This window comes from Polyodon spathula, chromosome 7 (assembly GCF_017654505.1).
Source record: "Polyodon spathula isolate WHYD16114869_AA chromosome 7, ASM1765450v1, whole genome shotgun sequence".
Lineage (NCBI taxonomy): Eukaryota > Metazoa > Chordata > Actinopteri > Acipenseriformes > Polyodontidae > Polyodon > Polyodon spathula.
In genome coordinates this window covers 19,960,612-19,976,759 of record NC_054540.1, presented here as the reverse complement: position 1 = coordinate 19,976,759, position 16,148 = coordinate 19,960,612, and the positions used below count along the sequence as shown (strand labels likewise).

The 16,148-nt window shown below is 36.3% G+C and overlaps 1 protein-coding gene across 6 annotated transcripts in view; it reads right to left on the bottom strand.

Annotated features, from left to right (window-relative positions):
- LOC121318323 (calcium-dependent secretion activator 2-like) overlaps positions 1–16,148 on the bottom strand; it is a 182,665-nt gene that overhangs the window by 64,321 nt on the left and 102,196 nt on the right. For 5 of the 6 annotated variants that reach the window (XM_041254845.1, XM_041254846.1, XM_041254847.1 and 2 more), the window contains exons 9-12: positions 6,573–6,639; positions 6,162–6,270; positions 5,002–5,211; positions 24–160 (exon numbers count right to left, since the gene is read on the bottom strand). In XM_041254845.1, the coding sequence (XP_041110779.1) occupies positions 24–160; positions 5,002–5,211; positions 6,162–6,270; positions 6,573–6,639 (523 nt within the window). The remainder of the gene's footprint in view (positions 1–23; positions 161–5,001; positions 5,212–6,161; positions 6,271–6,572; positions 6,640–16,148) is intronic. The other variant, XM_041254848.1, reaches the window with a different exon arrangement.

Below are 16,148 nucleotides of genomic sequence, written 5' to 3'. Positions count from 1 at the left end.
CTCTCCCACTGCTTTGTACTCACCAGACAAGAAAAGGAATCGTTCATTCTGTGTTGCAGAGTCTGCTTCTGAAGCACTTGAAACAGGGCAGTGTGCATACACTTACAGGGGTCAGCAGCTATAAATTCATCCATCCCAAGTTTCTGGGAGCGTTCTGAATCTGCATACCCAAGAAATGAAAGAAAAAAAAAAGACATTCAAAACAGCATCTACTACTGTAGTACCTAATTGTGAGATTTTAGGTGCCAACTAAAGATGGTTAGAAAGATTATTGGAAAATGTATTTTTCAAATTACAATTTTCCCCATTAGTGGGCCTGGCAGAAATATAGGAAGACCAATACAAGTTTGTACTATCTGCAGTGTTTGTTGTACAGTACCAAAAGAACAAAAACATATTTAGCTACCATTTTAATAATCAGACTGTGTATATTTTAGCAACATAATGCAACGTTCAAAACTTTTCTACCATATTGTAAGGTACCTGTTTAGACTCATGCCTAATACACCAAAGCATTTTGCTCAATTGTAAAATGTGCACCATTTCTAAGACAGAAATCTCAACAGGTGTTGTTATTTATATAATAACAGTTAAGTCAAAAGCCATTATTTAAATAGAAAGGAATTATGCGCTATACATATGCACCTACATACATACATTCCTTATATAGAGCACTATAGATTTTAAGGCATTGAACATTTGACCTGATTTGCAAGGACAAAATGGTAACCCTTGCAGTCAGTCATTTGACACTTATATTAGGGAAGTTACTAAAGTATATTTTTACCATTTGAGAAATATAGCCAGACTTGGACCAATTATTTCGTTATCTGATGCTGATAGACTAATGCATGCCTTTGTCTAATCTAGAACTGATTATTGTATTGCACTTTTTCTGGTGTCCCAAAATGTGTGGCATTCTGACTAAAATGCTAGAATTCTGACTGACCAGGAAAAGTGAACATATTACCCGTGTTCTGGCCTCTTTACACTGGCTCCCTGTGCAATGTAAACTTGATTTAAAGATGTTGCTGTTAGCTTACAAGGCCCTGAATGGATTAGCACCCACTTATTTGCAGGAGTTACTGACCCTGTATCTTCCAAATTGGACTGTGAGATCACAGGATGTGGGGCTGCAGGTTATTGCTAGGGTCAACAAAAGCAACAGGGAGGTGGTAGGGTTTTTTCTTGTAGAGCTCCTAAATTATGGAATGCTCTGCCTTCATTTGCCAGGGAAGCTGGGACCATTATAGTTTTTAAGTCAAAACTAAAAATGCACTTTTATAAAATGGCTTTCTTATTTAGTGGGTTTTAATTTTAACTATAAAATTGTTGCTTTTGTATTATTATGTGTGTACTGTTATTTAAATATGTTATTTAAATGGTCTGATTGTTGCAGTTGTATGTGTGACATTCTATACAAATTGATTGTGGCTTGTTCTTATTTTCTGCTATGTACTGTACAGTGCTTTGCGATACTTTTGTATAAAAAAGCACTAAATAAATAAATGAACAAACTTTAGTTAAGCTATCCGTTAAGTGATTATAAACAACAGCAAATAAAAACAAAAAACAACAATAGCCACATTTTATAATTATAGTCTTATTATTTCTAATCATTTTCTATAATTGTTAATAGCATAATTAACAACATGTTTATAGATTGTTTATAGTAATTTAGAACAGATGCCTAAGCTAAAGGGTTACCAACAATATTAGACAGTTATTAATAACAACAGTGTTTAGCAAGACAACAGCAAGTTTACATGACAGTTTACAGTATAAATGTGTTCTTGTTTTTGCAATAAACTTATGTTGAACAGCCTATACATTCATAATTGTTGTTCTTTAAAACCACAAATCTAAACCAAGCAAAGCAGGCATTCAGTGCAAGATTTATAATGCAAAGCAAATTCGAAATTTATTTAAATATGTTAGATTGGTAAGTTCAGTTATTGTACATTATGATTTTCAATGAACCTCAGTCTTCTAAAATTAAGCTCCAACTAGAGCATTAAACCCACTGAACTGTACAGTAATCACACAGTACAGAGATAAAAGACGACGGATTTAAGTGGCAAACATGGCTGGGAATGGAAAAGCAACAGAGGCTAGTTCATTTCTCAGTCTTTGCATTATGCTCACCACATGAGAAGTCTAAATGAACTAATGGCTAATGTGAAAGCTGTCAATAGTACAGCAGCTCTTTTGCTTTCTGTAAAGATACATTTTGGATAACGCTTTCTTACAGGACATGACCACAAAAGACCAAATATAGATTGATCTATACAAATGCATCTTCCGACGTCTTGAACCCCTGCGGGTCTGTCAAAAGGCGAACCTCAGTGATTGCTTTTCTTAATACTGCCCTTTTTGGTATGTAAGAAATGTGAATTATTTTTTCAGCACTGTATAGATGGTAAAAAAAAAAAAAAAAAAAGCCTTACAGTGCCCGTAAGGGATATTTATTTATTAGCACGTCATTTCTTTTAAAGTGTATAGCAGCATAAATCAATCTGTGATCAACCTGGAATTGACTTTTTCTTACAAAAGTGGCTTTGCCCTTCTTTGTCCTTTTTTAATTCCGATGTAGGTCATTTTATGTTCATTACCAGAAATATACAAAAAAAAAAAAAAAGGAAATTCTAAAGAAAACGAGACAAAGACTTATAGATTAAATCCAATAATAGAGACAGGAAAACTCAATATTGATCTGGGAAGCATGATGTTAATATTTTCAGTCACATTTAGAAATGTTGCCCGAGATCATATTGATCCATGTCATATCCAACTTTCAGCTATTATTGTAGACGGAGGACTTATTTAATCCAAGCTGAAGGACTCACAGTCTTACGTCTTGAAAAGATAGACAAACTAATTCATCTCACTTGGCTTTCCATTGTCAAAGCAAGAGTCACATTCATGTGACAGTTTTCAGCAAGGTGAATGCAGCATAAGAAATGCTTGGCATAATATTGACGTAGCTTAATAAGATTTCAGGTATCAGAACATTTCTGGAGAAGCTCATTCTACAAGACCTGTTTGTTAAGAAGACAGATTGATACAACCAGCTCTGCCATGCACATTCTGAAGATCAATGACTTCATAAAAGTCTCATCAAAAATAGGTATATTTTCAACTTACCAATTTTTTTCAATATTACCTCCAGTAAGATATGAGTTCAGGTCAATGGCATCTTTCAATAACAAATGTATTTTGTTTGTTTTATTTTTCACATAAAACCAATCTAGTAGTCAAAGGAATCTTAAAATCACCACTCAGCAAACTTAATTTATTGTTGCGGAACATTGTTGCTTAAAAACAATAATGTTTCAAAATAAAATAATTGCATTGCTCTAATGTGGACCAATGTGCATATCAACTTGAATCGTACAGTATCTTATCAGGTATAGTCAGCACTCACATATCCAACCGTACATAATTGTGACTTCAGCGACGGTTAAACGCGTGTGATGCATTCTGATTATTTCATTTTAGCCTGTTCCAACCTTGTATCTTTTTGGTGTTCTCTGAAAAACGGACAATATCAAAAATATATATCTGAAAGGACTGTGTTTTAAAAAAGTAGCCTTCCATTTATATGTACTGTACTGGTTTTGTTGCTACAGTGCTACATTGTCAACAGAAGTAGTATTTTAATTCAGAACAATATGATTCTTAAAATATCACTTGCCAAAACTAGAGATGATGCGTAATACAGTACATACTTTTAAATCCGGTACGTATTTTAGCAGTATGAAAAATTTCCCATTAACAACCCAACAGCAAAATGAAATCTAAATGTTATCCATGCACAGAACTGCGTAAAACATATAAGGCAATGTAATTTAGCAAAACCAAAAGATTTAAATAAATAAATAAAATAAATAAATAAATCAACACAGTTTCCAGAACTAAAACAGTATCCAAAGCCAGTATTCCAAATTGCAGAATCTATTGCTCGATAAGGCCCTAATGTCTCAGTTCACTTGCACACAAAAATGCACAAAAGCAACTAAAGATCACAGATTATATATATATATATTCAGATAAAGTTTAACAATGATGAGATAGACTTTGTATCAGAAAACTAGTGATGGAGTCAGAAATCGCATGTCACAGATAAGTGCACTGATTTGTTATTATATATAATGGGGATTGATTTTATTCTTAATACAAGGGCAGTAAAATGTGACTAACGTGTATCTGGGTAATGGATATCCAAGTTAGATGACTAAACAATTACAAAATGCATACTGTTCAGTGTCAGGTATGCCTCCTTCCATTAGTCACTGAAGACCCTTATAAAATGGTATATTTTAGCACATTGCAGTTATTTTCAGAATAGCAATGGAAACAGACCAGGTTGATTTGTCAGTCTAAATTCTGGCTTGTGTAATTTTCTTTCTCTGAAAGCTGAGAGCTACTGTTAACAGCTGATTTAAAAATGAAACATTACTACAATACATTAAAGAATACGGGTTTAAACAGGGCCTGGGTATTAGTGTACACACAAGTCTTATGCCTGCAAACAAAAATAAATAAATAAATAAATAAAACAGCTGACAGTCAACAAGTGTATGTGAAACTTGAACTGGAGCCACATCTCACCTAATCTAACTCTCACACTTCTGTGTATTTTACAGTACTGGCTGTGGCTTGCTCATTGTGTTCACAGACTGCTTAGCTGTTCAGTTTGTCTACAGCAGCACTGGTCACAACACTACACAGAACTAACACATCATGCCATTAATTAAAGAGTAACAATTCTTCTTGTGGCATTAATTGACAGCAGTTTATAACCACAAAGAATCATCTGGTTTCTCAAGAATTACTACTTAAGTACAACAGCATAATACAATTATTATTTTATTTTATTACCTTTCCCCAACTATAGGTTACATTAACTAAATGATGCTTGTGCAGAAATAATAATCTCAGTCCAAAGCAACACGCAAAAACCTTAATAAAAAATCTAATCCTAATAAAGCAACAACTTACTCAGCTGAGTCATGGGTACATCTGTGTGTAGGTTCCCACCTTTGAAATTGTGTTTTTGTGCCAGTGTTGGGGCAACAGGTTTGTAAGACTGGCCTGTAGCTCGACACATTGCTTGCACCCAAAAGTTTCGGTCTTGGTCGTCATCACTGGCAAAAACCACCGTATCCCCTTCTTTCACTGCATTGAAAAATGCTCGACCACCTGTAACACCTTCAGAATTGAAAAGTTAACTTTTTTTAAGCATACCAAAGAAAAATTAAAGTCTTATCGAGAGTGAAGTATTTTTAAGTCAAACTGTTCCTTCTGTCCATTACTGCCCCTTTAACTTTGTTGAGAACAAAATATTTTAATATTAGGGCATATTTTCAACTGTACAGTCAATTCATAGAACATGGAAATAATTTAACATTTTCACTCCCTTAAGATTATTAACACGCATTCAATTGACTACAGAACTGGCAGAAGGCACAGGTGTCGTTGTCCATCCATCAACAGTCCAAAGCACGTTTGACCATTGTTCCACAGTCCAATTTCTGTGTTCTTGTGCATATTTAAGCCTTTTAGTTGTGTTTAACAGTGGTGTTCTTACTGCAACACATCCTTTAATTCCTGATTTCAAGAGTGACCTTCGTACTGTTGATTTGATGGACAACGACACCTATGCATTCCTCCAGTTCTGTTGTCAACTCAATGCTTGTCTTTCTACTACTTAAGGACATTATCTTCAAGTATTGCTCATCCTTGTTAGACAGCTTTTTGGGTCTTCCAGTCCTGGGTTTGTCAATTACAGATGATGTTTCTATGTACTTGATTATGCTTCAGATACCTTGAAAATCGAGCGATGCAACCTATTTCACTCAATGTTTTTCCTTCTTTATGAAATTCAAGGTTGTTATAATAGTATAAAACACTAGTGGGGGCTTTGAATAAATTTGTGATGCTCGTAACGCATCAGAGTAGAATAATGCAACATGTCTTTTGCACAGCCAGTGTGTGTGTGTGTGTGTTTATATATATAATATATATATATATATATATATATATATATATATATATATATATATATATATATATATATATGGGGTTTTAGGTTGAATGGAATGCAAGTCAAATTTTCTTTTGAATGTTAATAAAATATATAACACTGATGATATAGGTACCTGGTTGGGGGTCTGTATAATCCACAGTATATCCTTCCAATTGCATTAGCTCCTGAGGTTCAGATTTCTTCTCTCTGTAACTGCACATGGCGAAGGTGTACTGGCTAACCTGAACAAACAGCAGAAGAAAAAATCCACTGACTTTATAGCTTCTGGTATCCCTTACACCACTTAATAATCATGTTACACACCCACACACTATCTATCTATCTATCTATCTATCTATCTATCTATCTATCTATCTATCTATCTATCTATCTATCTATCTATCTATCTATCTATCTATCTATCTATCTATCTATCTATCTATCTATCTATCTATCTATCTATCTATCTATCTATCTATCTATCTATCTATCTAAAAGTTACCAAGAAGCACATTACCCTGTGCAAAATTATCAAATTCATTACCTGAACAAGTACAAAATATCTCCTTTTCCAGCGCTTCCAAACCTTCTGACCAAGTGCATAAAGATACCTAACAGAAAACAGAATAATGAGATGTACAGATTACTTTATGTATATAGATGCATTAGAGTGTGAATGTTATTTTTTAATGGGTTTGTTGGATTTTAATAATAAACACACATGATCAACAAGCCACTACGTTTCAATGTGAATAAATGGCATGTGATGCAATACAGATAATGCCTGACCATTGAATTAGTAACTGCAATATTTTAGATTGATATTTTCTTAAAATTACAACTATTTATTAGAAAGTTTTATATACTGACACTGTTGAATTATAAGATTATTCCGCTGCATGGTATACCATTTGTAATGCTTTATTCAAGTTTCCAAATGAGCATTAAGTTCCAACCTTATTTACTTAATCAGAATATTAAACTCATGAGTGATTTGCTGTAAATGTTTTGTAAAATTTGATTTAGTTTTACTGTTTTTAGCTGTTTTATTTTATTTTTGTGATACACTCCATCAGTTTTGAAGTATAACAATGATTGCAGCAGTCAATTAGTCTACAAATATTCCTGCACGAAATAATTGTAGCCCAATTACCCATCAGTAAAACATAAAGCAAATGCCTGTTGATTTACGGTCGCTGGAAAATGATGGCATTATGTATTATTCAAATTAATTTCCTGAAGTATAAGTGTCATATAGTTTTTCTTTCAACACCCTTAAATTGGAAAAATATAAGACATACAAGTAAAATAAATGGAATGTTTGTACATAAGGTATATCTGTACTCTAGCATTCTCAAACCCTTTTCTCATTTAGCCATTTTTGTTATTTTGTTTTTAATAAGAACTGCAGTATGCAAAATGTATACAGTACCCTAGAACACTGATAAGGAATCTTTTTTTATATAAGTTTTATTTATTTATTTATTTATTTTTATGGAGAGTAATGCCAGCATGAATTTGATAAGTAAATAGCAGGCTCTAAATACAGTAATGAAGAGACAGTATCCTGGCTTTCCCCTAACGCAGGCTGTTTATCTCAGCAATACCACTGGTGTTACACAGGATTAAGTAACAAAGAAATTAGCACCATTTACACGAAGCTGGGAATTAACTGTGAAGCACTGCCTTATGTCACAAGGATTTACAAAACACTATAAACACAGCAAGCTAATCCCGCAGTTTAAATCTGCTCCCAAGTGTTATCTCAAATGGGGTGAGATTTCCATCAGATTAATACCTCAGTCATTATTCTATCATGTAAACTAACACCATGACAGCACCTGTCTCAGTTATGATACAATATGCAGTAATGGTGCACTAACACGATCGTATGATTTTACTGTCACCTTTTTAAGTTTAAAAAAAAATATACATATTTTTTGCCAAGCGTTTTGTTTTTTATAATATAACTTATAAATATATCATTAACATAAGAACTGACCTTAATTATAATGAGCTAATCTCTATCCAGTACAAACTGTATAGCGAGAGACCACTGTTGAATTCTTATGCAAGGTTTTTTTATGACTGAAAAAAATATACTGTGGCAGGTCTAGTGCTTCCTAACCGAAAAGGTGTGATTCTCATTATTACTATGAGTTACTGCTAGCTTTTTTAATTAACCAAGTCTGGGATGAAAATGATCTGAACACACTCTTATCCCAGTGAATGAACAAAGCTTAAATGTCAAAAGACCATCTAGCTAAACATTCATCTCAACCCAAGCTACCATTTTCAAAAAAGTACTTTGTGTCTCATATCATGTTGACATCCACTGCCAATAGAAAAGACAGACACATATCAGTGTGCACTCGAATTTCACGGTCTTATTTCACACTTAAATCAATGCTAATGAAAACATGAAAAACAGAATTGTTTACTCATTATCAACTATTCACTGTGCTCAGGAGAAGAGGGAATGGGGGTTCTCAATGCTTTTCAAAACTCCCTACACAACATCCTTCTTTACAAATCACATTACAAATTAAGCAATAAGAAATATGCAGGGGGGGGGGGGGGATCAGTATACAGTGAGCGTTTTTTTATTTTTATATATATACATACACACACACACACACAGGGAGCACAGGGTTTCCTTAAAGAAAAACTCTCAGTCAAGGTTGAAAGAGCAATTAATACAGTCTAAGAAATCTGGGCCATTCTGATCGAGTTCGGTTAACATGTGGCAGAAGTAATCATCCACTTGTGAAAATGATTTTCAGTTCATTCTCAAACACCTTTCAGACACTCATGATCCCATTTAACTGACAACAATACAGGCTATCTGTGGGCATCACAGCAATGGATGTGAAAACCAATAGGACAGAATGCCCACGGGCATTTCAAGTCATCACTGGACATTCTGCGCTTGCTGCATAAAGTAAGTCTCTCTAATAGTGCATTCCTTCTTTTATTCACTCTCCTCAAGATTAAGCCTTTTATCTCTTCATTCAAAGAGACACATCCAGTTCAACACAACAATATGGACAGGATCAACCCCTTACAACGCATCAATAAAATGTATATTTTTCTTGTTGTTTTTTTGCTTTATTTTGTTTCCATGACATTAAACCATTCCTTGCAAAAGGAGCATTGGGAACATTTACGTGTACTCACGCGTTTGTCTTTTTTATATATTTTTTGTTTCAGAACCACATTGTGGGTTGTTAAGTACATTAGCTTTTTAAAAGTCCTTTAAAATACAGCAGCTATTAAATAATTTAAACAGGCAGGTCATTCCATATGAAATCAATCACCAAAAACCCTTTGATTTGTGATAAATTGCATGTCTGCCTTTGAGAGATGTGGTTACAGTGTAAATTTTAGGCTTGAGATACAGCTCCGCAAAGTTGACCCATTTTGGACCCCCCACCCAACCTTTCCATGGTCATAATTTCCTCCAAAATTGACATAGAAAGGTAGTAATAAAACTATATTCTCATTCTATGAAGTGTAAGATAAAAAAAAAAAGTTGTGTAATTCTGTGACTTTTGCCATCACCCAGGTCAAATTGCATAACCTTAGATTTTTGTCAGTTTTTAATAGATTGTAGCCTAGACTCTTATCTACATTTTCTACAAGTCTCTACAAGTCTTTTGTGCCTGCCATTGGTTGAGGCACAGCACAGAGTTGAATACACACCTAATACAATTAAACAACAATATTTAGTTGTAACCGAGTATACTCACCTGTTGAATTGAAGTTGCAGTGAGCTGGTGGCCTATTAATACATGTGGCTAAAGTGCGGCACAGGTGAATTAAATACAGGTCAATAATGAAATGTGCCCTTTATAAAGTGAAAAACATGAAAACCCAACTATAAGTCAACTAATGTGTGTCCTTAAACCTGGTACTCTTCCAAAAAACATTTATATATTACACTTATCATTTTTACATTCTTGACATTAAATGTTTGTAGCTAAAATTCTTGCAGTTTTTCAGTCTATTTGATAATGAAGACAATTTGTTGCATAAATGGCAAGTACTTCCAATGACTTTCTTGGCGCTAAAGACATCAAAGCATGCTGTGACCCACTTGCAAAGCATCGTGGAGCATGTTGCACTAGAGGCTGCAACTTAACAAAGTAGCAGACCAACGACCACCAGAAGCTGTACTGTGTTATGGCCAGAAGCTATGTTACCCTTGTTAAGTTGCTAGCCCATCGTCCTCCTGATCAAGACTAAACATCATCTTCAACACAAACTGACCCCAAGGAATCTAGTTCCACAGAATCCAGCCCTCATGCTGTTCAAGACAAACAACCTGAAAGCAACGACATTTTCGAAATTGAAAAGGAACATAAGATTTCACAAATAAACAAGGCCTTGGAGGCAATACAAGATTCTCCACCGAAAACAAGGAAATTGTCACAAAGCTCACAAGGTAAAGAAGGTCGGAGAAGCAATGAAGAGAAAGCTAAGACAGAAACAGAAGTGGAAGACAATGAAACAATCAAGGGGCAGGCTCAGGTATATCAAGAGATGATGGCCCAGCCTAAGAGAGAATTTAATTCAAATATCAGTCAAAGTCAGCAAGTTCATATTTTGACTGTCTCAATGTCTTGGTCTATATGGAGGACTGTTGTTGAGTTTGGTGCTAGCTACCACATGTCCAGGGCAGCCAAGGCTTTACAGGAAGAGAAGGGATGCCTACCGAATCCAAATCCAAAAGAGAGGGGGAGAGCGCTAACAGAGGGGATTGCTCAACTGGTAAAATTGTTCTTCAAGAGGGAAGATGTTAGTTAACACATGGCCGGAAAGAAAGATTGTGTTTCTGTTTACAATAAAGAGTCAGGAAGGAGCGAACACCAACACAAACTCCTTGTTCTCTGCAATCACTGAGAGGCCTATCGTTTCTTCAAATTACAGCATCCTGGCATTAAGACTGTCTCTCTAAATTTGCAGAGCTGACACCAAAGGATGGTGTGTATTGGCAGGCAGTAGTGGTATACATGCTGTGTGTCTGCACAACACACCTGAATGTAAAGCTGATGTTCATTTCTAAGCTTCCACAACTGTGTGCCAGTACAGACGCGCCTTTGAATCACTATCGGCATTGCTTATCTTACCTCATGTGTTCCCCACCTAACGTTGACTGACACTTAGGAAAGTGTGAAAATTGTCCATCACTACAAATGCTCTTTCAAGATAGCCTGGTGGATGCAGTGGAGTATCGGAAGGGGACTACAATGGACAGATCCACCCTTCAGACAATCAATGAACGTGTTGATCAGTTCATAGAGACTTCCACAAGCCACCTCCAAACGTCTTCATCGACATATTATCAATAGAATGCATATTACCAACAGCTGAGGAATGAACTCCTTCAAGAAAATTAATTCCCAGTTGTTGGTGATTTTGCAGAAAACTTTTGTCATGCAAGATGAAGCACAATCACACTATTGGAACAACTCTCAGGCAACCATACATTCTTTTGTTTGCTATTGGTGAGACAAAGATGGGAATTCTCAGCACATCTTGTATGTTGCAATATCAGAATGCATGACTCATGAAAGAGTCACTGTTTATCTCTTTCAAAAGCATCTTTTGAGGTTCTTGGAGAACAAATCTGGGAGGCGTCCGAGAAAAATCTATTACTTCTCTGATGGGTGTGAAGGGCAATATAAGAACTATAAAAACGTCCTCAACATTTGTGCCAGCACTTGGAAGATTTTGGGGTGGAAGCAGAGTGGAACTTCTTTGCAACATCTCATGGCAAAGGACCCTGTGATGGTGTAGGAGGAACCATTCAACAAAAGGCAACAAAAGCCAGTTTGCAGCGTCCATATCATGACCAGATCCAGACTCCACATCAATTGTACAGGTTTGCAAAAGACAACATTCATACTCTTGAAATAGAATGCTTCACAATAGCACAATGGCAAGCTGAGCAAGAGTTTCTGGAGCAACGATTCCTCAAGGTAAGAACTGTGTCTGGCACAGAGCCTCTCCACTTCTTTCGACCAGTTTCCAAAGCAAAAGTCCTTGTACGAGAGTTCTCCCAGTCAACAAAACAAAGAAAAGAATCAATCACAGTCGAAGAGGATGTGCTACCATTTGACCAAGTGAAAGGGTATGTTACTGTTCTGTATGCCAGTCACTGGTGGCTCGGGCTGGTGGTGTCTGCTGATCAGAAGATACAGGAGGTAGAAATTAACTTCCTGCACCTGAATGGACCAACACAATCATTCTGTTTCCCATGCTGTCCAGATCAATTTATTGTAGTCATGAGGGATGTGCTGACATCAGTGGAGCCAACAACTGGACAAGGCCAAACCATCAAAAGCCTTGAGAAGAGTGGCTATGAAGGAAAAGGGCAACTTAGCAGAGGTGAGTGATATATTGTGTTGGATGCAGAAATATAAGGATAGAGACCTGAAAATTAAACATTTACATTTCCAAAACTTCTAACAATATGTTTTCTTTTCAGGGCTCAGTGATTCATTGGATTTGAACAGTGGTAATTATAGCTCCTGGAGAAGCATCATTAAAATACCAAACATGCGCTGACAGAAGTGGGGACAAATTTAAATGTGCACAATTCAGTATTGATTTATATTTAATTCACCTGTATTTGTTTGTTTTAGCTGATTGTGTAAATAGGGCACGTTAGTTAATGGCAAACACAAAATGGCAGGCACAAAATTAAACTTGCAGGAAATGTAGATAAGGGTCTAGGCTACAATCTATCAAAAACTGACAAAACTCCAAGGTTACGCGATTTGACCCGAGTGAGGTCAAAGGTCACGGATTCACACAACTTTGTTATCTGCTGCGCTTTAGATCAAATAAATAGACCCCTCAAACTACATGTAATATCATATTAGAATATGACTTTCTAAAAAATGTACCATATAAACATAATGGAATTTGGAATTTACAGCGTAACAGTTTCCAAATACATAACCAAATTGATGAAACTTTGATAAAAGCTAAATGTTTGCCATGCAATTGTAAAAGTTCTCTTAATTTTAAGTGTTAGTAATTTGAGATATGCATGTTGCTCCAACTACATAACTACGTAATTAGAAAAGAAATGGAAGAGAACCAAACTCCCTGCTGCCCTAGACCTCTACCGCGCCCTGCTCCCTCCTTCTCCTCTACTCCTCTGCTAAACGCTCCTGTTTCCAATCTATTCTCCAATCCTCCATTAACAACCCCCGGAAACTATTCTCTACCTTCTCCTCCCTCCTCAACCCTCCTCCTTCTTCTCCCTCCTCTATCTCCTCTAATGACTTTGCCTCTTTCTTCTCTAAAACATGATATCTGCAAACTTTTTAACACCTCTCCCTCCCCCTCACCCCATCCTGCTCCAACCCAAACACCCTCTGTCTCCCCTACTAACACACTCTCCTTCTCTCCCCTCTCAGACTCTGACCTCTCCTCCCTCCTCCAGGGCCACAAACCCACCTCTTTCAAGATGCTGCTCCTTCTCTACTCCCCATCATCTCCTCCCTTCTCAACACCTCTCTCCTCCTGGCCTCTTTCCCTCTGCCTTCAAACAAGCCTCTATCATCAAAAACCTACCCTTGACCCCACCTCCTTCCAGAACTACCATCCTGTCTCCCTCTTACCCTTCCTTTCTAAAACCCTTGAGTGGGCAGTACATCTCCAGCTCTCTGCTTTCCTGTCTAACCACTCTCTGCTTGACCATCTCCAATCTGGTTTCCGCTCTGCTCACTCCACTGAAACTGCTCTCCTGTCTGTCACTAACTCTCTAAATTCTGCCCGTGCTGCCTCTCTCTCTCTGTCCTAATCTCTATGTTGCCTTTGACACTGTCAATCACTCTATTCTCCTATCCTCTTTCGCTCACCTCGGAATCTCTGGTACTGCTCTGACGTGGTTCTCCTCCTACCTCTCCAATCGCACCTTCCAGGTAACCTGGCACGGCTCAACCTTCACACCTCACCCACTCTCAACAGGAGTCCCCCAAGGATCAGTCTTGGTTCCTCTCCTGTTCTCTCGCATCCAGTTCAAGACTCTTGTACTCGCCTACCGATGCCTTGACCAGACTACACCTCCAGACCCTCATCTCTCCCTACACTCCCACCCGACCTCTCTGTTCCACCTGCATTAGAAGACTGGCTGTACCTCCTCTACGCTCCCCTGCCTGCAGAGCTTGCTCCTTCTCCACCCTCTCCCCGCAGTGGTGAAACGACCTTCTTTTGGATGTCAGTACTGCCCAGTCCCTGACCACCTTCTGGCGCCTCCTCAAGACACATCTCTAAAAACAACACCTGTAAAACTCAACTCTTCTCTTTTGGACTATATAGCACTCTGCCTTTAATGCACTTTAAATTGCACTTATATTCTCCCTATTTTACTGTATTTAATCCAGCATTTATCCCAATCTGTGGTATTTTGTATTTCACTTGCACACTATATCAACACTGTTATCTGCTCTTGAACTGCCTCGACATCAAATCGTACTGTGTTTTGTATTTGCTCTTATTAGGACTGAAGTCACTGAATTTTGTATCTTGCTCTTAATTGTACTGTAATTCTTGATATGTATTTTTTGTATACAACTGTAATTCACCCTGGGTAAGGGTGTCTGTTAATAAATAAATAAATAAATAAATAAATAAATAATGAGACATGTAGTACATTTGCTGTAATATAGAAGTGCACGCATTTTGGTGACAGCTTGGAAACCTTACCAACTACAGATGACTCTGTGAAATTGATTAAAATGAACAACCTCTTCTAGTATAGTAGCAGAAAGAAAATGACAATTGAAACAAAATTCGAATGACTGCTGTAGTTGAGCAGGTGGTTACAATAGTTGCAATAGTGCCCTCTTCTGGAAATCTTAAGTTACACAGTTGAACAGGGAAATAAACAGACCAATGGTATGACAGGATATATTTACTTAGTATATACAATGATGAGTTATAGCCTGGGAATCCAACTTAGCAAATCAAGCTGCTTAAGTATTGCATATCTAATTGCTAAAAAATATTGTGTGCAATACTTTCCGTTTTCTACTGAACTAATAACTGCAATGCGAGTTTTTTTGCTGTTCTGTGAAATCATTTTTCAATGTTATAGGGTCTTTAAATGGAACTCTGTTTACTGGCAATATAATAATAATAATAATAAATAATAATAATAATAAATAATAATAATAATAATAATAATAAACTTCATTTTGTATAGTGCCCTTAAAAGCAGTGATCTCAGAGCGCTTCACAATTAATAGTACTGCAATAAATAATTATGCATAAAAGAAACACAATGAGATAAAACCATCATAAAAAAAAATCATAAAAACGCCTTTCTAAAAAAGTAAGTCTTTAAATTAACTTTAAAAACACTCAAAGAAGCTGAGTTCCTGATCTCTAGTAGAACAGAGTTCCATAATTTGGGGGCATAGCAACAGAAGGCCCCGTCACCCATAGAGCACAAGCGAGCAGGCGGGACACAGAGCAGTCTGAGAATATAGCACACTATTCCACCAGAAATGTGAGACTTCCAATTAAGGAAAATTATAAACTTTGTTGTTATGAGTGATGTAGGGATAGCCTTCTTTACTTTGTTTATAGCATCCTTTTTTGTATTTAAAAGGAATGTGTTACTTATAGTAACCTGTTCCAATTAATAGAAATGTGTGTTATCATCTAGTAACAGATTTACTCAATTAAGAGAGAAATATTGACAGTTCCAGTTTTGTTGTCATATGCTAAAAGCTGATATTATAAATATGTCAGCTAGAATGTTGAAACAATACAAACTATAGATGAGGCTCTTTATGGATAATAACATAAGGAACTTAAATCAGAATTACATTTAAAAATCTGTCCGGCATGAAAGAAATCTCTCTTTAAATATAATGTATGTACAGTCTTGGTTACAGTACTTAGGTTTTGCTCAGTATGTTTCGAATGTAATGGAAATTCACTCAATAAAGAAAGCAGCAATAATTTGCCAATTACAGTTACCGTACTCATTAGTAATTCTTCTTTTTTCGTCACTTAAAACATTAATTACTTGAATGAAATTAAACTGTTTAATTACTGTACGTATTCAGGAATGTAGGCATAATGCCTCCTCCTTCTC